The following is a 24505-nucleotide window of genomic DNA, read 5'->3' as shown; positions in this document are numbered from 1 at the left end:
TCCACCCACCTGTGAGCTCAGAATTTTAGAGGGAATGTTGATGTTTTGGTAATTTCAATAAAGTCATCCCGTCTGGCTGGTGTGTCATGAAAGAGTTGCCAAAGGGCTCTTAGTTTGTCACCTACCTTCCATCCACTTTCCTTCTCGCCTTGTTGGAAGCTTCCATGAACTGTATGAAGACCACAGGTTCCTAGGTTTATCAAGCTTCTAATATCTGGGGCCTCCTTAGACCTGACTTCTTCAAATAATCTCAAAAATTTTTTGTTGACACTTGGTCCATCCATCGAGATTTGCAGGAGCTTGTTTGGATCAAGTGGAGAGAGGGAAACTTTAATGCTCTCAACAAGCTTCTCTGATTGTGTGTGCCCTAGAAACTGGGAGTCCAGATAATGCACAACTACCTTTTCTTCATTATCATTCCAGTACCGCACAAGCACATCCATCTGCTCAGTCTGTGTTATTTTGTTGAGGCATTCATCAAATGAAATGGTATAGCAGTTGGACTGTCTAATGTCTTTCACTAGCTTGTCTCTGAAATATGGTGCAAGGCCAAAACACATCAGATACGCTGCTTTTGTTGCACCACATGAGAATTTTTGGGCAATTTCACTATCTGGAAACATCAGGTGAAACAATGAACCCATATCTGAACAGGAATTGAAAGAATATTTGGAAATGGCCACTTTAATCACCCAGCGGATCTCTGTTTCTAAAACAGCTTCACTTAAAAAATGAGCTCCGATTGTGGGTGTAGCTTGAGGTGGAGTTACAGAAGTTGATGGCTGGACCTCGTTGCTTCCTTGACTCTCTGATTCTGCTGCCTGTCTGCTAGCTTCAGAATTTTGGGGGGTGGGAGATTGATTGATGAAATCAGTCATGCGTGGTCCTGTGCCTTGACTTGACCCTCTTGTGTCCCTGTCCTTTGGCATGGCTTTTAACAGCAGAAATGCCCATGTTGCTTACATCAAAAGCTTTCTTGCATATCTTGCAGTATGCCCGATGTACATTATCTGTCACATGTCCTGTCCTGTCCCTGAACTCAGGATTTATCTTCCATTCCTCCTTAAACGTACACCTCCTTGACATGATTCTGCTTTCCCTCACTTCTGTAATTAGAAATACATTCTCTAAATTAACTATTATAGGCTACTATTTTTCCTGCAACACTGCCTACTAGTGTCAAAAACATTAAATACAGTAATGTACAAAAATGTAGACTAAATAGAAATACTGATCCAGTACAGACTTTCTGTAGGCTAACTGTGGTAAATGTAATGTGAAAGCAAACCCATATAATTCCTCTAGAGGGAGCTAGCGTTCTGTGGAATAATGGAAGCAAGCTAGAATAAGAAGTTGAGCCAGAAGCTGTTAAGCGTGTTCAATTGTGCAAATAAACGGCACAAGCCAAGTAATATTTATTGTGTGGCGATTGCTCGGCTGCAAGGATATCACACGAACCTACACAAACACACAAGAACAGGCATTTAGATGTAGGCTTCAAGTAGCCTAAGCCCTATTTGTTTTAAATGAAAGCAGTAGCTCTTAGTCTAATTCTTTTTAAGACTGTTATCGTGTTCATGCTGTTTTAGGTTTGGTTCACTGAATTTATTTGCTTAACAGTGGGACCACGTAGGCCTACAAAATGATTTTAGATTGATTAAGCAATTTCCTCCGGGATCAATAAAGTATTCTGATTCTGATTACCGTCATTAGACAATTAGCACTATGCTAACACCTAATGGGAATTGCCATTAACAGGCTAACAGAAATTAGCATCGCCAATTTACTTGACATGTTTAATATGCGACCTGGGTCCACATCAGACGGTATGAAGTAACAAAACTGTCAGTTGCACCATATGCACTTTGGTCATACTTACAGTCATGCACTCAGCAGAAATTTCAAGTGATGAACTGATGTTCTGTTGTTCTCCTGTCAGCTACTGACAAGCTAGAGCAACGAGGGTCAAAACTCAAATATAATTGCCTATACATGTCTCAGTAGGTGGAGACATTGCGCAGCAGAGGCCACGACCTAGCTCAGCTGTCATCATATCTAGACTTACGAACAGTAAGCTGTTTCAAACAGAAAAATTAAAAAGCGAAAACAGAAATAAAATTCCAGGACAAGAAAGATTATTTCCAGGACATTTGGCCATTTCGATCAGTTTCCAGGTCATTTCAATGACTGGAAAATAACCCTCAAAATTTTCAGGTTTTCCAGGACGCGTGGGAACCCTGACTGTATGCTTCACTGGGACTGGCATGAAGGATAGAATAATTAAACATGTACAACGAAGATATTTCAGTGTTCCTTAAAAGTTTTGAAGAATTGGCGTTATAAGCTTACAGAAGGCTTAACGTCTATTACAGTGGCGATTGGGTATTTGGAGAAAGAAAGGTAAGGACAGGAACTGGGGGTTAGTATGTTTGAAAGAGACAGCACTGCTGCAAGAAATTCATCGAAGGTCGCGCACAATCACTGCGCCACCGTGTTCCCATGTTTAATGACATGCTTTAATTCCTATCATCATGAAAATTATATCAAGTATACATCTCAGTATTTTAATTATTCAGAGAGCTTTAATATTACGAATGTAATGGATTCTGTGTCCTGTCGGAGGAAGACAAAACCCGGAAGCACGTAGTGATTCACACACATGGAGCACATAGAAGATCAAATACAAAACAAAGCATTTAATGTGCTACTTTAGTTACGATGGGATTTGAGAAACTAGTAAATTAAACGATTTTATGAAGTTTATGATGTTCTGCTTTAATGACAAAATAAACTACGTGATTAAAGTGGAAATTTCGAGATTGAAGTTGACATTTCGTGCTTTTTTCCCCCCCAACTGTGTGCCTATTTTTTTTTCTCTGTACCCTAATAAGCTTTCATATGACACTCAGATGGTGGGCTACGACTCGGCTTTTCACAGCGACTTTGATATCTGACAAGTTCTTTTTTATTTCGGGCACTGTGCGACTTTGTGAACTTGAGCTTTCGAGTTTCTCTGACACTATATGTCACTCAATCACCTTCCTTTTCTTGTTTATACCACTGTTTAAACCAACAAATAGTATGTTTTTCCTTGCCTCCACTTGGTATTCACTGAAATTCTTATATTTTCCCCCCATGCTTTTTCCACTGTCTTTTCACAGAAGGCTAAGCTTAAGGGATATTTATATTGATTTGCATATTCAAAGAGGCGTAATTCTGGAAGGAGCTGGGACGGGACAGCAGGCGTGTGCCGTTACTTTTCACGCTGATCGGGATTTATGTAGCGGAAGAACATGGAAGTTTGCGTATGTACAGATTCCTGCATCCTGATTTTTCTGTGTGTACGCACATTCCCGCTTTTGTGCTTACGCCATGTAATAGTGTGAGTTCTATGCACGGCGTTATACATGAGGCCCCTGGTGACTCCAAGATATTACTCTTTTGGTATTTCACCAGCAGGAATATTGGAAGATTTTTTTCTACCTCTCTTACCATCATCCTCACTGTGCATGGGGGCAAAATAAACTTGTATCCATATCCGGGAAAGTTGGTAACAGTTCCAGGTGAATTGAACTTATCTGTTATTGCCATAACAGTAGATAAGGGCATTTTCAGGCAAATAGCTATTTTTATAGCCATTCCCCAACTTATGAAGTTCAAAACATACTTTGTGATTTGTGTGCTCTCTTATCCCAAGCTGATGAATGAATATGGGAGTTTAGCCTTATTTCCACCTCATATGTATATCCCAGTGACATAGGAAGTCTTGGATCACAGCTGGGAACTTCCAACACACTACGATTAATTTAAAAAAGTAAATATTAAGTGAAAAAAATACTTCAGTTACAATATGTTCATAAGAATTTTTAGGAGTATCAATAACTGTGGAACATGTGGTTTTGTTAAAAATAATTTCTCAAAAATAAACAAGTAAAGGCTGCGTCTCTCATTTGTTAAGCATGAGATTAATGTAATGCAGTAAAAAGTGCCTTTTTTTTTTATATATAACCCTAGCTAGTCATCTTTCCCTGGAGTGTTAATAATTATGGAGGAATCTGTGGATAGATATATATTACATCCACACACATACACCCGTACATTTTTCCGTAATAAATATGTTTTTACTGGATGTTTTCCTGCTGCATGGTGTGTAAGACTCTTTAATTTACTATATTCACCAAGAGTGTAAAAAGTAGAATATTTTAAGTAACTTGCCCAACTTCACATACCATTGATATTAGAAATATTAGAAGTTTCTACATGCAAAAGAATAAATTGGTTGGAAGCAGAATGGTGTAGGAATGACTGGAACTGTAAATAACAGACTGTCCTGCTTTATTACAGCTTCCTTATTTCATCAATGTAGAGAAAAGCCAAGCAAAATGACACCTTTTATTGGCTAACTAAAAAGATTACAATATGCAAGCTTTCAAGGCAACTCACGCCCATTCTTCAGAAAGATGTAATCTTTTATTTCATCAAGAAAGAAAATTTCTAAAAACCAAAAATATTACTCTGACAAATTAAAATTCTAAGGATTAAGATAATTACCTGAGAATGAATTATTTTGTGACCAGAAAGATCTTCACTGAAATTATCAAGTGTTCTTCCATTAGGGATAAACAGCAGCAGATTTGATGTATCGGCTATTTTCAGCTCATATGTTTCATCTGCACTGCACAATACAGCATGCTCATTTTTATCTCCCCGGATAACAAGGCTGAAAAACATGGGGGATAGGGATGGAACAGTTGCATATAATGCCAATTAATACATTAAAATATTGCATAAATGCATTTATTACTGAAAACTAAATACACAGCAAAGCAGTATTGAAACACTGACATCTTCAGCCTCACGTCCCACTGGTACAGATTCTGGGTTGGAGATAGTCAGTGTTAAATTTCCATGTATTCCTCAACACACTATAAATTCACACAGACCATTTTAAAATCACTTAATATAAATGAGTGTAGATGTGTGAGTGAATGAGCCCCAAAAAAATTAGCACTTCCAATGACGTAATTTCAAGCTCCAACTCTCTAAAATGGCCATATACTAAAATAAGCAGATTTTGAAAATTAATAAATAAATTACTGCTACCAGGAGATTACTGTGAGACATACAAATACAACTTTTAACTCTGGAATGGTTTGGACAATTACTAGTAATTCTCCAATCACGTGGACTCAATCTAAGTCAGATGATTTTAAACTACAAAAGCCTATCAGTGATCAGTAACTTGACGAATCACATAAATTATCTGCTTTTTAAAGGTTTTTGGTAATTTAGTTGTAGTGCTCCTTAATGCAAAGTATTACAGTGGTTGAGGTAGGGTACACAGCTTCTTGAAAATGGAGAGCAGCAAGGAAGACTTTACCAGAGAGAGAGAGAGAGAGAGAGAGAGAGAGAGAGAGAGAGAGAGAGAGAGAGAGAGAGAGAGAGAGAGAGAGAGACTGGAATATTAGCATTTACATTACAGAAACTGGAGTAAAAAACTAAAAAATAAACTGGAGAAGTCATCCTGTGCAATTAGATAAATGACAACAAAAGCTACTTTAATTCAGGCCTTTATACTTTATCCTTTAACTAGCAAAATACCCGCGCTTCACAGCGGAGAAGTAGTGTGTTAAAGAGGTTATGTAAACATATATATACATATATATATACATACATACATATACATATATATATATATATATATATATATATATATATATATATATACACACATATATACACACATGCAGACACATATATATACATATACATATTTGTATATCTACATATATATACACATATATACATATACATATTTGTATATCTACATACATACACATATATCTATATATATATATATCTATATATATATATCTATATATATATATATATATATATATATATATATATATATATATATATATATATATATATATCTATATCTATCTCTATATCTATCTCTCTATCTATCTCTCTATCTATCTCTCTATCTATCTCTCTATCTATCTAGCTGATTACCCAGTGGATTCGCTCACTGAGTGCAAGAGAAAAAAATAAAATGTATAAAATAAGTTTAATTGCCAAATTTATTTTTCCACAAATAAAGAGCACTTACAATAACATAGAAATCAGTATAAACAACATTAACATCATTATCATATGAGAATATTAAGTAATATATAAGAAGCACATTGCATATAAATATAAATAATTAAACAGTAAAATGTTCTTCTATAATACGCTACCGTGGCTATTCGTTTGTCTGTCCAGGATTTTAAATCAGCTGTAGCTCGCAAACCGTTTCACCTATTGACTTGAAATTTGGTACACATATACTACGTCACGTCTACTATTCGCTTTCCCACACATATGAACACATATATATATATATATATATATATATATATATATATATATATATATATATATATATATATATACACATACATATACACACACATATACATATATACATATACATAGATAGTGCGTTGCAACACGGGCTGTAATTGTTACATGGGAGGGAGAGGACAAATCACAGCTTCCCGCTTTCTAATCGGGCTTGTGATTGCTGCTTTGACGGATGCCCAGATCCCACAGTATTTCCCCTTAGGAGAGGCGTTAGGCAAGTGTAATTGAATAGCGGTGCTGCAAGTTATTACTCTTTTTATCTTTATTTTATTTTATTGTAGAATCAACTCACAGCTGCGCGCACCAGTGCGTGCGTGGCGGATGCGTACGGCTGACGTTTTCATTGTCTACCACCTTTGCTAATCATTCTTGAGGCAGATTGAAGACTTAAGTGCCAGCTTAACTGAAAAATTAAAGAAAACATAATAAGTTTTAAAAAAAATCAGTTTTAACGGGAAAAGATGCCGACGAAAGAAGAGAAGCAGCGGGACACTAGGGTGAAGAGCTGCTCATTAAGGAACAAGCGCATCAACCTCTGAGCAAACGAATGGTAAACGTACAGAGAAAGAGGATAAATACTATGAATGGTCATGTCAAGTGTATTCACTCCACGTTATCGTGCAGTGCGCTGTTACTGGTATTTTGATAAAAGAATCTGAATAACATAAAAGAAGCGTATAAATTATTAAACAGTAAAACATTAACATTTAAGAAGTAAAGATACATTGAGTACTACTGTAGTGCTTTCGGGTATAGTACATTTTTTGTTTGCCCATTACATGCATAAATGTATACATTTTTTGGTGTACCTACCCAAGAACACGCGACATGACCCGGCAGTTAAAAATTTATCGCTCCAGCAATTTTAACTCTGTTACAAAGTCATCTAATATGGTATTGCAAACGGCAGCGGAAGCGTTTCTATAAACTCAATTTAAACTTACTGTTTACACCGTGCTTTGAAGATGCATTGTATGCGACACGTGTTTCGCCATAATTGTGGGCTCATCAGGAGTACACAGTCAGTGCACTCCCTTACGGGAATCGATCCTCGGACGTAGAGGCGAAGCCCCTAACGTTGTGCCACGGCGTGTGGTTCGTTCATTTGACAGCATGTAGATCGGGGTAATTACATTGCAGGCATTCGTAGTCTGATTCACAATCTGATTGTATGGGTGGTTACCTACCCGGTAACGCTTGTGGTTGTTGAGCAAGTCGGCTAACTTCTGAACACGGTGCCCTCTTTCAGTTGCGAGAAGCAGATCATACAATGGTTGAAATAGTTTAATATATATAGCAAAATCACCGCGCTTCGCAGGGGCGAATATGGTATTGCAAACGGCAGCGTTTCTATAAACTTAATTTAAAGTTACGGTTTATACCGTGCTTTGTTTCATATTCTTTTCCTACCTTATCAATTGTGTAATGTGTTTTTTGAACAGGTTTGATTCATGGAAGTGATCACTGCTGCTGCGTTCAGTCACTTCACGTGAGCCGCTCTCTTGTGTGATGTTGCGATGTCCACGGGTTTATTTAATGTTAGCTAAGACCCAGCAGTTAAAAGTTTCTCGCTACAGCAATTTTAACTCTGTTACAAAGTGATGCAAACTCTCGTTTATACCTCGTGTCTTCTCATTAAACTTGTATCTCGCGAATATGGCATTGCAAACGGCAGCGGGAGCGTTTCTATAAAGTTAATGTAAGGTTACGGTTTACACCGTGCTTTTTTATACCTCGTGTCTTATGAAGATGCTTGTATGCGTCACTCACTCGCTTCTTATTGTTTCGCTGCCTTGTCAATTGTGTAATGAATGTTTTCTTCAGCGCTCTTTGGGGCTCCTCCTTTTTTACGTACTGAGTTCACAGTCAGTTCACGTGATTACGTGGGAGGCGTGATGACGCGACACGCAACTCAGTCTCCTACGGCCATCTTGCTGTCTTCCATTACAGTATATGGACAAAAAAGAGGTTCCAGTTATGACCATTACGCGTATAATTTTGAAATGAAACCTGCCTAACTTTTGTAAGTAAGCTGTAAGGAATGAGCCTGCCAAATTTCAGCCTTCCACCTACACGGGAAGTTGGACAATTAGTGATGAGTGAGTCAGTCAGTCAGTGAGTGAGTGAGTCAGTGAGGGCTTTGCCTTTTATTAGTATAGATTAAAATGGATACTGATTGTCTGAGTTTGGATACTGAGCAAGCCTATGTTTACTACAGCAACTCACATTTTCAATCAGAAAAAGAAGAAATGAAGAATTTGAAATTGCTGTTCATTCAACAAATGCTTGCTAGGTTAATGGCAAAATGTGTATTTTACTTGTAATCTTGTTAAGCATGTTAGTTAGCCTTGTATCTTCTTAATAAACAAGAACATTTGCTAGATGTGAATTTCCCCTTGGGATTAATAAAGTATCTATCTATCTATCTATTTGCAGCTTTTTAAACATTTGCACTGTATTATTAGTTTGTGTGTGTCACCCAATATGTTTTGTTACGAAACAAGTACTGCATTATTGAAATGACAGTGCATACAATAGACCCCCCGCGAAGTCGCAGTTCAGTGTTCGCGGCCTCAGTCATTCGTGGATTTTCCTTAGAACATACAGTATCTAATAATTATTAGCGGAAACAGCAAATATCCTCCTCATTTTTTATGGCTTCTTTCGTGGCAGTACTGTAATGTAGAGATAACAGGAAACAACTGTAGCAGAAACGCGGCTTGGGATAGTGATAAAGTAGCCAATAGAATTTGAAACTGCGACTCCCAGCTGTCCCTGCAGTGGCTCCGATTGGTCTTCTGCTGAGGGTGCTGGGGCTATTGGGGTCAAAGGATGTCAGCGCGGCTTTTGCAAAGGGGGCCGGTGACCAAAAGCAAAAAGAAAGGAAGGACATTAATTATTTTACAGCCTGGGAAAGGAAGACATAGCGACACCTCAGAGAACAAAGTTTTATTGTTTGGGAAAACGGACAGTGAATTCATTCATCACATTGACAGCTAGCCAATCAGAAAATCTAACAATCACATCTTGCAAACCCCATGTAGAAATTTAGAATAAATATGCCTCGTCTATGTCTGTCTGCCCCTTCTTGAACCGCCACCTTATTGTGGTGGAGGGGTTTGCGTGTCCCAATGATCACAGGATCTCTGTTGTCCGGGACTTTATGCCCCTGGTAGGGCCACCCAAGGCAAACTGGTCCTAGGTGACGGATGAGACAAAGAGCGGTTCAACAAACCTCCAATGATGAATCAAAACTTTGGACGATGGTTTCCCTTGCCCGGACGCGGTTCACCGGGGCTCCCCTCTGGAGCCAGACCTGGAGGTGGGGCTCGATGGCAAGCACCTGGTAGCCGGGCCTGCACCCATGGAGCTCGGCCGGGCACAGCCCGAAGAGGTAACGTGGGTCCCCCTTCCCATGGGCTCACCACCTAAGGGCGGGGCCAAGGAGGTCGGGTGCAGTGTGAGTTGGGTGGTGGCCGAAGGCAGGGACCTTGGCGGTGTGATCCTCGGCTACAGAAGCTGGCTCTTGGGACATTGAATGTCACCTCTCTGAAGGGGAAGGAGCCTGAGCTAGTGCTTGAGGCCGAGAGGTTCCGGCTAGATATAGTCGGGCTTACCTTGACGCACAGCTTGGACTCTGGAACAAATCTCCTTGAGAGTGGCTGGACTCTCTACCACTCTGGAGTTGCCCCCGGTGAGAGGTGCCGAGCGGGTGAGGGGACCGGTCCTGTTTGTGCGTATGCGCCGAACAGCAGTCTGGAGTACCCACCCTTTTTGGAGTACCTGGAGGGGGTGCTAGAGGGCATACCTTCTGGGGACTCCCTCGTTCTGCTGGGAGACTTCAATGCTTACGTGGGCAATGACAGTGAGACCTGGAAGGGAGTGATTGGCAGGAATGGCCCCCCCGATCTGAACCAGAGTGGTGTTTTGTTATTAGACTTCTGTGCTCATCACGGATTGTCCATAATGAACACCATGTTCAAGCATAGAGGTGTTTATATGTGCACTTGGCACCAGGACACCCTAGGCCTCAGTTCAATGATAGACTTTGTGGTCGTGTCGTTGGACCTGCAGCCATGTCTTGGACACTCGGGTGAAGAGAGGGGCGGAGCTGTCAACTGATCACCACCTGGTGGTGAGTAGGCTTCGATAGTGGGGGAGGATGCCGGTTAGGCCTGGTAGGCCCAAACGTGTTGTGAGGGTCTGCTGGGAACGTCTGGCAGAGTCCCCTGTCAGAAGTAGCTTCAACTCCCACCTCCGGCAGAACTTCGACCACATCCCGAGGGAGGTGGGGGACATTGAGTCCGAATGGGCCATGTTCCGTGCCTCTATTGTTGAGGCGGCTGACCGGAGCTGTGGCCGTAAGGTGGTCGGTGTCTGTCGTGGCGGTAATCCCCGAACCCGTTGGTGGACACCGGCGGTGAGGGATGCCGTCAAACTGAAGGAGTAGTCCTACAGGACCCTTTTCTCGTGTGGAATTCTGGAGGCAGCTGATAGGTACCAGCAGGCCAAGTGGAATGCAGCTTTGGTGGCTGCTAAGGCAAAAACTCAGGCGTGGGAGGAGTTTGGGGAGGCCATTGAGAACGACTTTCGACGGCTTTGAGGAGATTCTGGTCCACCATCCGGCGTCTCAGGAGGCAGTGAAGCAGTGCAGTGTCAACACTGTATATAGTAGGGATGGTGCACTGCTGACCTCGACTCGGGACGTTGTGGGTCAGGGGTGGGGGTGGGAGTACTTCGAAGACCTCCTCAATCCCAATAACATGCCTTCCAATGAGGAAGCAGAGCCTGGGGACTCGGAGATGGGCTCCCCCATTTCTGGGACTGAGGTCACCAAGGTGGTCAAAAAACTCCTTGGTGGCAGGGCCCCAGGGGTGGATGAGATACGCCCGGAGTTCCTCAAGGCTCTGGATGTTGTAGGACTGTCTTGGTTGACACGCCTCTGCAACATCACATGGACATCAAGGACAGTGCCTCTGGATTGGCAGACTGGGGTGGTGGTGCCCCTCTTTAAGAAAGGGGACCAGAGGGTTTATTCCAACTACAGAGGGATCACACTCCTCAGCCTCACTGGAAAAGTCTATTTGGGGGTCCTGGAGAGGAGGGTCCGTCAGATAGTTGAACCTCGGATTCAGGAGGAACAGTGTGGTTTTCATCCTGGTCATGGAACAGTGGACCAGCTCTACACCCTTAGCAGGGTCCTGGAGGGTGCATGGGAGTTTGCCCAACCAGTCTATATGTGTTTTGTGGACTTGGAAAAGGCGTTTGACCATGGATCTCGGGAAATCCTGTGAGAGGTACTCCGAGAGTATAGGGTACTGGACCCCCTGATAAGGGCTGTTCGTTCCCTGTACGATCGGTGTCAGAGCTTGGTCCACATTGCAGGCAGTAAGTCGAACCCATTTCCAGTGAGAGTTGGACTCCGCCAGGGCTGCCCTTTGTCACCAATTCTGTTCATAACTTTTATGGACAGAATTTCTAGGTGCAGCCAGGGTGTTGAGGGGGTCCGGTTTGGTGGACTCAGGATTGGGTCACTGCTTTTTGCAGATGATGTTGTCCTGTTTGCTTCATCAGGCCATGATCTTCAGCTCTCTCTGGATCGGTTCGCAGCTGAGTGCGAAGTGGCTGGGATGGGAATCAGCACCTCCAAATCCAAGCCGAAAAAGGGTGGAATGCGATGGTTAGGAGCGAGATCCTGGCCCAAGTGGAGGAGTTCAAGTATCTCGGGATCTTGTTCACGAGTGAGGGAAAAATGGAGCGTGAGATCAACAGGCGGATCGGTGCGGCATCCGCAGTGATGCGGGCTCTGCATCGGTCTGTCATGGTGAAAAGGGAGCTGAGCCGCAAGGCAAAGCTCTCAATTTACCAGTCGATCTACGTTCCTACCCTCACCTATGGTCATGAGTTATGGGTAGTGACCAAAAGAACAAGATCGCGAATACAAGAAGCTGAAATGAGTTTCCTCCGTAGGGTGTCTGGGCTTTCCCTTAAAGATAGGGTTAGAAGCTCAGTCATCCGGGAGGGACTCAAAGTAGAGCCGCTGCTCCTCCACATCGAGAGGAGTCAGATGAGGTGGCTCGGGCATCTGATCAGGATGCCTCCTGGACGCCTCCCTGGTGAGGTGTTCCGGGCACGTCTAACCAGGAGGAGACACCGGGGAAGACCCAGGACACGCTGGAGGGACTAGGTCTCTCGGCTGGCCTGGGAACGCCTTGGGATTCTCCCGGAAGAGCTAGAAGAAGTGGCCGGGAAGAGGGAAGTCTGGGCATCTCTGCTCAAGCTGCTGCCCCCGCAACCCGATCTCGGATAAGCGGAAGAGGATGGATGGATGGATGCCACGTCTAAGGAGCAATATAGTAAGGAAGTGAGTCAGGAAGAAGAAGGGACGAAGATGTCAGGAGAACAGAGCGACGTCAACGTGAAGCCGTTTCCATCTGGTTGTCAGAAAAGCATCATGAGCAATTACGAGTGCTAGATCACAAGCCACCTGCGACATTCATCTTCGTCATCTTTACTTTTTAATAAGCTTTTTCTAAAGATATATATATACATACACACACACACACACACACATTAGGGGGGACCCAAAAATAACTGGAATTTTGTTGTCGTTAGGTTGGTACTTGTAGTACGTGGTTGGGCCGCTAGGGCGATCTAGTTACACTCCTCACAAGTCAGTCTGCAAGTGCCATTAGTCTGGAAGGTTGTGCTTGTGTTCAGTGAATTTTTTTGTAAAACTAGTTTTGTGCAAGCGTCGTTTTTTACGATGGCCGATTATCGTGAGCAACGCGCGGCAGTGAAATTTTGTTTTCTTCTTGAAAAAAGTGTTGCAGAAACTATTGTTAGAAACGGTATGACATCCCTGAACCACCCACCCTACTCACTGGATTTAGCTCCGTGTGATTTCTTTTTATTCCCTCGGATGAAAAAAAGACTTGAAAGGAAGGCGTTTTGCTGACGTCGAAGAGGTAAAACAAGAAACAACCAGAGCATTAATGGGTACTACTTCAGACGAATTTAAAAAATGTTTCGAACAATGGAACAAACGGTTAGATAAGTGTATTTCCGCCAATGGAGAGTACTTTGAAGGAGACTAATTCTAGCTTGTGCAGAAAATTAAACGCGTTTTAAAAATATTTCCGGTTATTTTTGGGTCCCCCCCTCGTATATATATATTATATATATATATATATATATCCCAAAAAACATGCTGCTTTTTAACTTTCTATGCTTTGTGTTAATGTCTAGAGTGACTGAAGTAATAAAGTAGATTTCTTTGAGCACCTGGTGCAGCCGGAGGTTTGCCATTACAGTGGAACCTCGGTTTGCGAGCATAATTCATTCCGGAAATGTGCTCGTAGTCCAAAGCACTCGTATATCAAAGTGAATTTTCCCATAAGAAATAATGGAAACTCAGATGATTTGTTCCACAACCCAAAACTATTCATATAAAAATGATTAATACACAATATAAAGTAAAAATACATAAAACAAATTAACCTGCACTTTACCTTTGAAAAGAATCATGGCTGGTGTGAGTGAGTTTCTAAACTCTTGTGGGATTGCACCCAACGGGACGACACACGGAAGAGCGTCCCAAAGCAATCACAGTCTCCCAGCGCTGTAGCAGTTTGCCGTAAAAGCGAATCCGAAAAGATCGCAGACATGCTATAAACGCCTGCCGTTGATGGGTGATACAAGGAACATTATAAATGCGCAGGGCCCTGCCCGACTGCTGTGTCTGTATATAGGAGAGTGGCAGATCCCGTTACAATAAATAACCGCACTGTTGCTGTTTCAAGCTGGTGTTGCTAAAGTACTGACTCAGCTTCGTGTTTTAGGGTGCAAGACGGGGACTCGCACGTCACAGCACACACACATACATACACACACACACACGCGAGCGAGCGAGCACACACACACACAGTCACAATGCTAATGCTGCAGTAAACAGTATACGCTCGTACGGATGTTGACTATATGAGTGGGGCACGCCGACTCAGACAGAGAATAGGAGACGATTGCCCACAACCCCGCAGCGAGAGAGAGAGAAGAACCATCAGCTGACAGAGGGGGTGTGAGCAGGGGGGCTGTTCGCACACCTGGACGATATGGACACTCGTCTAAAAATGCTGAAAGATTACCTTCACATTGCTCCCTTCTGTGCAGCTGCTTCGTGAAGTGACATGCTGCACGGTGCTTCGCATACTTAAAAGCTTGAAGGGCACGTATTGATTTTTGATTGATTGTTTTTATCTGTCTCTCTCTCTCTCTCTGACATTCTCTGCTCCTGACAGAGGGGGTGTGAGCTGCCGCCTTCATTGCAACTGCTTTATACGGCGGTGCTTCGCATACTTAAAAGCCAAACAGCCCTATTGATTTGTTTGCTTTTCTCTCTCTCTCTCTGACATTCTCTGCTCCTGACGCGCACTCCTTTGAAGAGGAAAATATGTTTGCATTCTTTTAATTGTGACACGGAACTGTCATCTCTGTCTTGTCATGGAGCACAGTTTAAACTTTTGAAAAAGAGACAAATGTTTGTTTGCAGTGTTTGAATGAAGTTCCTGTCTCTCTTCAACTTCCTGTGTTTCTGTGCAAATCTGTGACCCAAGCATGACAATATAAAAATAACCATATAAACATATGGTTTCTACTTCGCGGATATTCACCTTTCGCGGGGGGTTCTGGAACGCAACCCCCGCGATCGAGGAGGGATTACTATACTAATCAATCCACTGTACTAATTCCCTTCATATTTTGAAACACTTCAGTCATGTCTCCTCTTAATCTCCTTTTGATTACATGGAAAAGGCTTAGCTCCTTTAAACTTTCCTCATAATTCATCCCCTGGAGCACTGGAATCAGCCTTGTCACTCTTCTCTGGACTTTTTCTACAGCCTTGAGACCAAAACTGTACACAGTACTTGAGATGAGGTCTAACCAGTGTGTAATAAACCTTGAGCACAACCTCCTTTGACATGTACTCTACACATTGTGCTATACAACCAAACATTGTTAGCTTCTTAATGGATTCTGGACACTGTCAAGCAATTGATACTGATGAGTCCACTAGGACTCCTAAATCTGTCTTAAAGCGCACTTTCAATTTTACAGTCTTCCATTGTGTATTCAAACCTTACATTTCAACTTCCTGAATGTAGAATTTTACATTTACTTTACAGTGCATTCACAGCGCATCACTTTTCCACATTTTGTTATGTTACAGCCTTATTCCAAAATGGATTAAATTCATTTTTTCCCTCAGAATTCTACACACAACACCCCATAATGACAACATGAAAAGTTTGAGGTTTTTGCAAATTTAATAAAAATGAAAAAATGGAGAAAGCACATGTACATAAGTATTCACAGCCTTTGCCGTGATGCTTGAAATTGAGCTCAGGTGCATCCTGTTTCCCCTGATCATCTTTGAGAGGTTTCTGCAGCTTAATTGGAGTCCACCTGTGGTAAATTCAGTTGACTGGACATGATTTGGAAAGGCACACACCTGTCTATATAAGGTCCCACAGTTGACAGTTCATGTCAGAGCACAAACCAAGCATGAAGTCAAAGGAATTGTCTGTAGACCTCCAAGACAGGATTGTCTCGAGGCACAAATCTGGGAAAGGTTACAGAAAAATTTCTGCTGCTTTGAAGGTCCCAATGAGTACAGTGGCCTCCATCACCCGTAAGCTGAAGAAGTTCGAAACCACCAGGACTCTTCCTAGAGCTGGCCGGCCATCTAAACTGAGCGATCGGGGGAGAAGGGCCTTAGTCAGGGAGGTGACCAAGAACCCGATGGTCACTCTGTCAGAGCTCCAGAGGTCCTCTGTGGAGAGAGGAGAACCTTCCAGAAGGACAACCATCTCTGCAGCAATCCACCAATCAGGCCTGTATGGTAGAGTGGCCAGACGGAAGTCACTCCTTAGTAAAAGGCACATGGCAGCCCGCCTGGAGTTTGCCAAAAGGCACCTGAAGGACTCTCAGGCCATGAGAAAGAAAACTCTGGTCTGATGAGACAAAGATTGAACTCTTTGGTGTGAATGCCAGGCGTCACGTTTGGAGGAAGCCTGGCACCATCCCTACAGTGAAGCATGGTTGTGGCAGCATCATGCTGTGGGGTTGTTTTTCAGCTGCAGGAACTGGGAGACTAGTCAGGATAAAGGGAAAGATGACTGCAGCAATGTACAGAGACATCCTGGATGAAAACCTGCTCCAGAGCGCTCTTGACCTCAGACTGGGGCGATGGTTCATCTTTCAGCAGGACAACGACCCTAAGCAAACAGCCAAGATATCAAAGGAGTGGCTTCAGGACAACTCTGTGAATGTCCTTGAGTGGCCCAGCCAGAGCCCAGACTTGAATCCGATTGAACATCTCTGGAGAGATGGAGCTTGAGAGGTGCTGCAAAGAGGAATGGGCGAAACTGGCCAAGGATAGGTGTGCCAAGCTTGTGGCATCATATTCAACAAGACTTGAGGCTGTAATTGCTGCCAAAGGTGCATCGACAAAGTATTGAGTAAAGGCTGTGAATACTTACAGTATATACATGTGATTTCTCAGTTTTTTTATTTTTAATAAATTTGCAAATCTCTCGAGTAAACTTTTTTCACATTGTCATTATGGGGTGTTGTGTGCAGAATTCTGAGGAAAAAAATGAATTTAATCCATTTTGGAATAAGGCTGTAACATAACAAAATGTGGAAAAAGTGATGCGCTGTGAATACTTTCTGGATGCACTGTACATTGAATTTCATCGGCCACAGATCTGCCCAAGCTTGTATGCTGTCTAAGACCCTCTGTAATGATTCAACAAATTCTAGATTATCTGTCAATCCACCTAGCTTGGTATCATCTACAAGTTTAAGTGGGGGACACCACTCTTAACATCAGCCAATTCTGATAAGGTTCCTCACACCACAACCCTCCAATTCCTGTGTCCAAGCCAGTTTTGCACCCATATGCAAACTACACCTTTAACTCCCATTTCTTTTAGTTTGATGCCCAACCTCTCATGTGGGACCTTCCCAAATGCTTTCTGAAAGTTGATAAACAGCATATGCACCATTCTGATCGTACTCTGTTCTTTCTTCATCATAGGATTCCAGCATGCTAGTAAAACACAAAATCCCTCTTCATAACTCATGCCAACTGTTAAAAAAAAACTCCTGTTCTTGACATGTGTTGCTCAGTCTTTTCCTTGATACTGCAATGCTTTTCATTAATTTACATGTGATGCATGTTAACCTTTCTGGCCTATAGGTGTTTGAATCTGCTTGATCACCCTTCTTATACAATGGGATAATATTTGCCACTTTCCAGTCCATCGGAATTTCCCCAGTGCATAGCAATTTCCTAAAAAATGTGTGTCAAGTATTAATACATGTACTCCTTAAGAATTTCAGCCTATTTAATCTAAGACATGTTTCTCTCTCAAGAAATTTTCAAATCACTCAGACCCTGATGCCAGTGGGAGGTTATCCACCACCTCACATGTGAAGGCCTCAGAAAATGCAACTTTACAGCATATGCTATTCACAGTCTGTATTTTTTTTAATTCTGCTTTACTATTCCTGATGCACTTCACCTCCTCCTTGACTGTTCCTGTACTGCTAAACTACTGAATCTCTTTAGGTCACCTTTCTCCTTATCTGCTAAATTCCTTTCTAAATGCTTTTTTGTTGCCTTAATGCCATCCTTAATGGTTGCCCTCATGCTCTTATAGGTTCTACATTTCACAGTGGAGTTTTTAGTCTTATATACCTTATACAGCTATTTTTTCCTTTACAGCTTCTTCTCCAATTCTTTAATAATACAGTTTTGTTTTTTTTATTTCATACAAATTCCAAATTTTGGGATTTATCTGTCCAAAATTATATGTAAAGAATTTCTAAACCTGTTTCACTGCTTCTCGATTTTGACACTTAAAAGCTTATCCCAATCTATCCACTTTAGATTCTGCCGCATCTTGTCAAAGTTCGTGAAACTTAACAGTTTTTAGTCTAGTTTTAGTCTAGAGAGCATCCCCACTCTTCCAAAACACTAAGAATTGTATTATATTATGGTCACTTGATCCTAGTGGTTTAATCACTTCTACACCCTCAATTCTATTCTTATTACTACAAAATACTAAATATAGACAGGCACCCCATTTCTGCACCCAAAACACAGAAACAAAAGAGATGATTTATAAAAACAACCAGAAATTCTGCTGTGATGGGGTTCAACTCAACTGAAGTGGAGAAAGGCTTGCGGCAGGTTAAAACGAACAGTGCAGTGGGACCAGATGGCATATCAGGTTGGCTATTAAAGTCTTGCTTTAAGCAGCCTTCTCCAGGTTTTCATTTGCTTTTTAACTGTCTCTGACCTGTGGTACTGCACCTAATCTGTGGAAACAATCAATCATTACTCCTGTATCTAAGGTTTCTAGGCCAAGCTGTTTAAATGACTACAAACCAGTGGCACTTACCTCTATTCCAATGAAATGCTTTGAACATTTTGGTGAAAAACATTTTAATGACAAAGTCTTTTCATGATAACAATCAATTTGCTTAGTGCAAACAGGAGTGTGGAAGATGCTCTGCTTTTTATCTTACATCAAATCTACACCTTTCTTGATCAGCCTGGTTCACATGTCAGAGCACTATTTTTGGATTTTTCTTCAGCGTTCGATACCATACAGACTCATATACTGATTGGGAAATCGAACAGTATGAATGTAAACGTATTTATTACACTATGGATTCATGACGTTCTTTTAAACCGTTCACAGAGTTAAAGTTCAGGACACTTTTTCAATAGTCATTTGTTCAAACACAGGAAGTCTGCAGGGATGTGTCTTATCACCATTACTGTTTACTCTGTACACAAGTGACCTGAGACAGAACAATGACCATGGCTCCATTATCAAGTATGCGGATGACACCATGCTCATAGGACACATATCTGGGGAGGATGAAAGCCACTATGTAAATCAAGTGGACTGTATGGTAAACTGGTGCAATAAAAACTCTCTTATTCTGAATGTAAAAAAGACCAAAGAAATTATATTTGATTTTAAGAGACAGAAATCTGTATGTTCACCTATTGTAGTTCTGGGAGAGGAGGTAGAAATAGTGAATGAATACAAATACTTAGGAACTAACCTAGATAATCTTAACTGGAATACGAATACAAAAAAAATATTCTCTAAATGCAACCAGCACTTATTTCTCCTCCATAAACTCAAACTATTTAAAGTAGACAAGGACCTCATGTTGTCCTTTAATCACAGTCTGATCTAGTCTGCGATCACTTTCAGTTTCATTGCCTGGTTTAATAGTCTGACAAACCAAAACTCAAAAAAGTTCCAGCAGATTACGAAGTATGCAGCTCAAGTTATTGGGGCTGATGTAGACGATTTGACTAGTGTGTGTCAGAGGGCAATGTTAAAGAAACTGGAAATCATCTCAACTGATGACAGACATCCATTACATGTAGAACTAAAACTTCAGTAAATCAGGAAGGATAGTCGCTTTGAAAACCCACACAAATCGCACCAGAAATTCCTTTCATCCTTGTGCCATTTGACTTTTCAATAAGAAATATCGGAAATAATGATTAAGGTTGATATATATCCAGTAACTTTTTTTTTTTTGGTGTAAATATGCATTATCTAACTGCCTTACCTTACCCTGTCTTGTTCTATTTGTTTGTTTTATTTCATTCTGTCTGTTATTAGGTGCAACTGAGAAGGCAAATTTCATGTTTTCTGTGTAAACATGACTAAATAAAGAAACCTTAAACCCCCTTGTGTTGGTGCTTTAACATACTAGGTTAAAAAAATTGATAATTTCTAAAAATTACATACTTCTGCTCCACTATTTGCAAGGTTAGCCCAGTTAATATGTGGGTAGTTAAAGTCTCCCATGACTATAATATCCCATTGTAAACTTGCCTTTTTAATATTACTAAAAAGATGTGCACTGAAATTACTATCTGTATTGAGCTGTCTATAACACACTCTTAAAATAAGGCCTGTTTCCCTAATGGTTTCAGAAGAAGCCAGAGGTCTTCACTAAGATGAGGCTCATCATCCAAGTGAAGAGGACTTGTGCTTAAATTCTGCTTGAAATAAACAGCAACTCCACCTCTTCTGTTCTATTTTCCCCAAAAATGTGCATCCCTCTGTTATAGTCATCCCCATCTTTTTTACTTAGCCTAGTTTCTGTTATTGCTTTAAAATCATAATTATGCTCCACAACATGCAACTCAAACTAATTTGCTTTACTTCTGATACTTCTAGCATTAAGGCAAGCCATTTTCAATCTGTTATTCATTTTAATTTTGCATTGTCCATGCCCAGATCACAAAAACAGTGATCAAACTTAGCATGTGTTATTCAGTCTAACTCTGTTCGGCACCTTTGCTCATCTCATACCATTTAATAACTGAACTCTCACTACAGTTGGGAGTGGAGTAGGAACAAAGGACACCCTGAAGCGGAGGAGGAAAATAAATTACTAAAAAGAAAAACCATGTGTGGTTTAAAGGTAATTGTATTTTTGAACCCGAGACGTGGATGGAATACATGTGTTCTGGCTTAGGGCCATCTCACATTTGTAGTCTAGTGAAGAATAATTAACAGTCCAATATCATGGAGTCTGAATAGCACTATTGATAGACAACTAAGCAGTTTTTCTCTTTTTGGCCATGTTTTTGGATAAAAGATTCCCTCCAGATAAGCTGAAGACCAAATTTACTAAACCATTAAGGTTTCAAAAACGAATATAATGCTAATAATAATAATCATAACAGCTTGCTTTTCGATGCAGTCCAGGTATGCAACAGTGAAAAAGAGGGAAGCTCACTACAGGATGTCAGTTAGTCTGTCTTTTGATTTAAGCAATACTGAAGAAAATACACAATTTTCTTCATATATGATGTAAATTTAAATAATTGACAAAAACTTATTTTTTAACCAACATACATTTCAATCATTTGGCTACAAAAAGAAATAAGTCCTTGCAAAAGTCCAAAGAAGAGTAACTAAGCCGATTCCAGGACTGCAGGGGACGTGTTTTGAGGAAAGATTAAAAGAGCCAAGCCTTTTCAGTTTAAGAAAAGTGAGATCAAGACGAGACAGGACTGAAGTGTTTAAAATTTATTTAAAGAATTAGTACAGTGGGTTGAGATTGTTACTTTAAGTACAACAAGGACACTGGGACACTGTTGGAAACGTAAGTGTTAATGAAGCACAAAAATTAGGAAGTTTTTCTTCACACAGAGAAGCATAGATACATGGAATAAGCTACCAAATAGTGTGGTAAACAGAAGAATTTAGGGACCTTCCAAACTCAACTTAGTTATTTTAGAGGAATTTACTGGATAAGACTGGCAAGCTTTGTTGAGTTGAAAGACCTGTTCTCATCTAAATTTTTCTAATGTTCTAATATCCTACTGTGTGATAAATTCTGTATGTGAATACTTGATATGAATGGACAAATATTAACTTTTCAGATTTAGGGACACCTTCTGACTGTTAGCTGTGCAGTTAATGTGGTTCTGCTGTGGATTCATCAACTAAAACTATTAAACTCTGGGTGGTCGAGTTGAGAAAGCAATTACAGGCTGCCCAATCAATATTCAGTTATTCCTAGTGTTATTGATATCCTACAAACTGCCACATCTTTCCACTAGCTCCAAATTAATTTAACATTGTTCATTTCCCTAGCAAGACAAGTTAATCTTGAAATTATAACATATGACAAACACAACCTAGATGCACATATGGCAAAAGGTGGAAATCAAGATAAGGCACCACCACCTCCGCTTCAATGGAAGAGTAGGATTTGTTGCTTATGAAAGATTCTGTTGCACTGCAAAGCTCAAGACCCTGCACCCTCACTGGGGTACATAGATTAGTTAACTCTAAATGGTTGTGAAATGTAAAATAAAAGACTCACAAGGTAAATGTAGATTGTGAAATCAAGATGTGGTTTGAAGGGATAATGAGATGATGTTTTGTGACTGGATAATTTAATTACACAGTAAACTCTGTCCCTGTTACCCTCATTAGAAAGCAGTGAAGTGAATATGGAATGGTTGTGAAAGGTGAAATTAAACATTCACGAATCAAATGGATTTTCAAATGGAAATCAACATCAAGATCCACAGGTTTCATTTCAAGTTCAAACAGCATGAAATGTTGTTTCAGGATTACTTTAGTGCATTGCACATACCCAACACCCATTGGGATGCATAGTTTATTACAGAGGTACAGGGCTTCGTTCCAACCAGTTTCCCCAATTAGAAGCCAGTCAATGAAACTTGACATTTAATTAGATGGCTTGTTAGTGCTTTCCTTCTTTCAAGATAAAAACTTTTTCTGTTTAAAGCTTATTTTAAGAAATATTTACAATAAATCGGTAAAATTCACAACAAAACCAATGTAAAGGCTGACACTACATTTACAAGTGGTATACTACATATTGGCATCGATTTTAAATGTAATTTGAACCCATTTCAGACTGCGTTTTGAGAGCTACTTTTGAACTTTACAGAAAATAATTGCATTTAAATAAAATCACACACACACAAACATTGTGAAGAAAATGTGGCAAGATGTTAATTTTCTAACAATTTGTTTCGATAGCCTCACTAATATCGTTTCGGGTTTATGTCTGAATGTCAAACGCGAACCTTTTATTTCGGGCTCGTTAAATTCAAGGCCCAGAAATATAAACCAAGTATAGCAGCACATGATGTATTCGTAATATGTGCCAGCGACCTACATTTCCTTTTAAATGAGTCCTAACCAGACTAAACTAATAAAGATAGCCCATACAATTCTCGTAAACAGACATGTGCTTCTTTGTAACCACATTAGCGAGCGTCAGACTTACCTTTTCCCAGTCTCTACGTACTTGCACAGAGTTTCATCCAACTCCATTAAACAAAAATCCCCAGATGAGACATTTTCTCTGAAGGATAAACACTGAGTGACCGGATACAATTCATCGGGGTTTAGCTTAGCTATCTGCAAAGTTGTTTGCACCTCTTCCACGCTCCGCATCTTTCAACGCCAGCGAAAATTACACAGGAAATGCAGGTTGATGTGTCGAGTCTAGTACAACAAACAAAATACACTGAAATCCTATATTATGACCTTAACTAAAATAAAATACTACAAAGAAGTGGCCTCTGATACACAGACTTCTCCAGTTCTCCACTTTCCCGGCATCACACACTGCTGCATTCGCGCACAAATTCATAATTTAAGTTCCGGTTCAAGATGCGGCTAACAAGCGCCCGATCTGTACTGCGCATGCTTGTTTTTTTCTGGCACGGCATCTCAGTGTGTCTACCTCCAATAACCAGATAATTCTCAGAAACCTGATTTCTAAAATGCTATATAAACCCATATTCCGATTGGAGAAACTGGGTTAACGGCTTCAGAGAATTCTGATTAACAGAAGTCGATTTCTCCGCGAATAATCCGACTATTATTTAAATATGCAATATTTAAATACTGTGAAATAACCCAATAGTGCAATAGATATTTATTCTTTCCAATATTTAAATAATGTGCAATAACCCAATAGTTATTTATTCTTTTCATATGTATATAGCGTCGCAGATCTTTTTTTTGCAACTTTTTGCATCATTTGTTTTTTTATTTGTTGTGTTTTACATATATGTTTGCACTGGAGGAGCTGCTTTTAATCTCATTGTACATGTGTATGGTGACAAATAAAGGCATTCTATTCTATGTTGCCATGTAAACCCATAACTGCGTTTTTGTTAAAGATCTTGTAGTCTGCGCATGCCCATTGCACGCTCAACCTGCGACCGCAGTCGCGTCTTAAAGGCCGGCACAGCTACGCGCGCGCGCCCGTTGCTCGAATCTTTATAGTAATTGTGCGGGACAGGAGACGACACCTTTGGCAGACGCGTTCACGTCATCGCGTGCCAGCGGAGGGATGATTTAGTGCAGTTTAATTGGTCGGCGTCCAAAGGGAATTATGGCCTCTAGAGGGGGTCTTCTGGCTTGATCTTGCTAAGAGAAGGGTACTTGGTAGAACATCCATCCATCCATTTTCCAACCCGCTGAATCCG

At 40.8% G+C, this 24505-nt stretch overlaps 2 protein-coding genes across 3 annotated transcripts in view; both read right to left on the bottom strand.

Annotated features, from left to right (window-relative positions):
- dscc1 (DNA replication and sister chromatid cohesion 1) overlaps positions 1 to 23648 on the bottom strand; it is a 156095-nt gene extending 132447 nt beyond the window's left edge. The window contains exons 1-2 of the mRNA XM_028817661.2: positions 23293 to 23648; positions 4552 to 4720 (exon numbers count right to left, since the gene is read on the bottom strand). Coding sequence (XP_028673494.1) covers positions 4552 to 4720; positions 23293 to 23462 — 339 coding nt within the window. The 5' untranslated portion in view covers positions 23463 to 23648. The remainder of the gene's footprint in view (positions 1 to 4551; positions 4721 to 23292) is intronic.
- The window catches only part of LOC127529990 (uncharacterized), a 798609-nt gene that overhangs the window by 112288 nt on the left and 661816 nt on the right, over positions 1 to 24505 (bottom strand). The gene's annotated exons all lie outside the window — the stretch shown is intronic.

Source organism: Erpetoichthys calabaricus, chromosome 13, assembly GCF_900747795.2.
Source record: "Erpetoichthys calabaricus chromosome 13, fErpCal1.3, whole genome shotgun sequence".
NCBI classification, from domain to species: domain Eukaryota; kingdom Metazoa; phylum Chordata; class Cladistia; order Polypteriformes; family Polypteridae; genus Erpetoichthys; species Erpetoichthys calabaricus.
The sequence above is the reverse complement of the archived record's forward strand: the minus strand, read 5'-3'. Positions and strand labels throughout refer to the sequence as shown.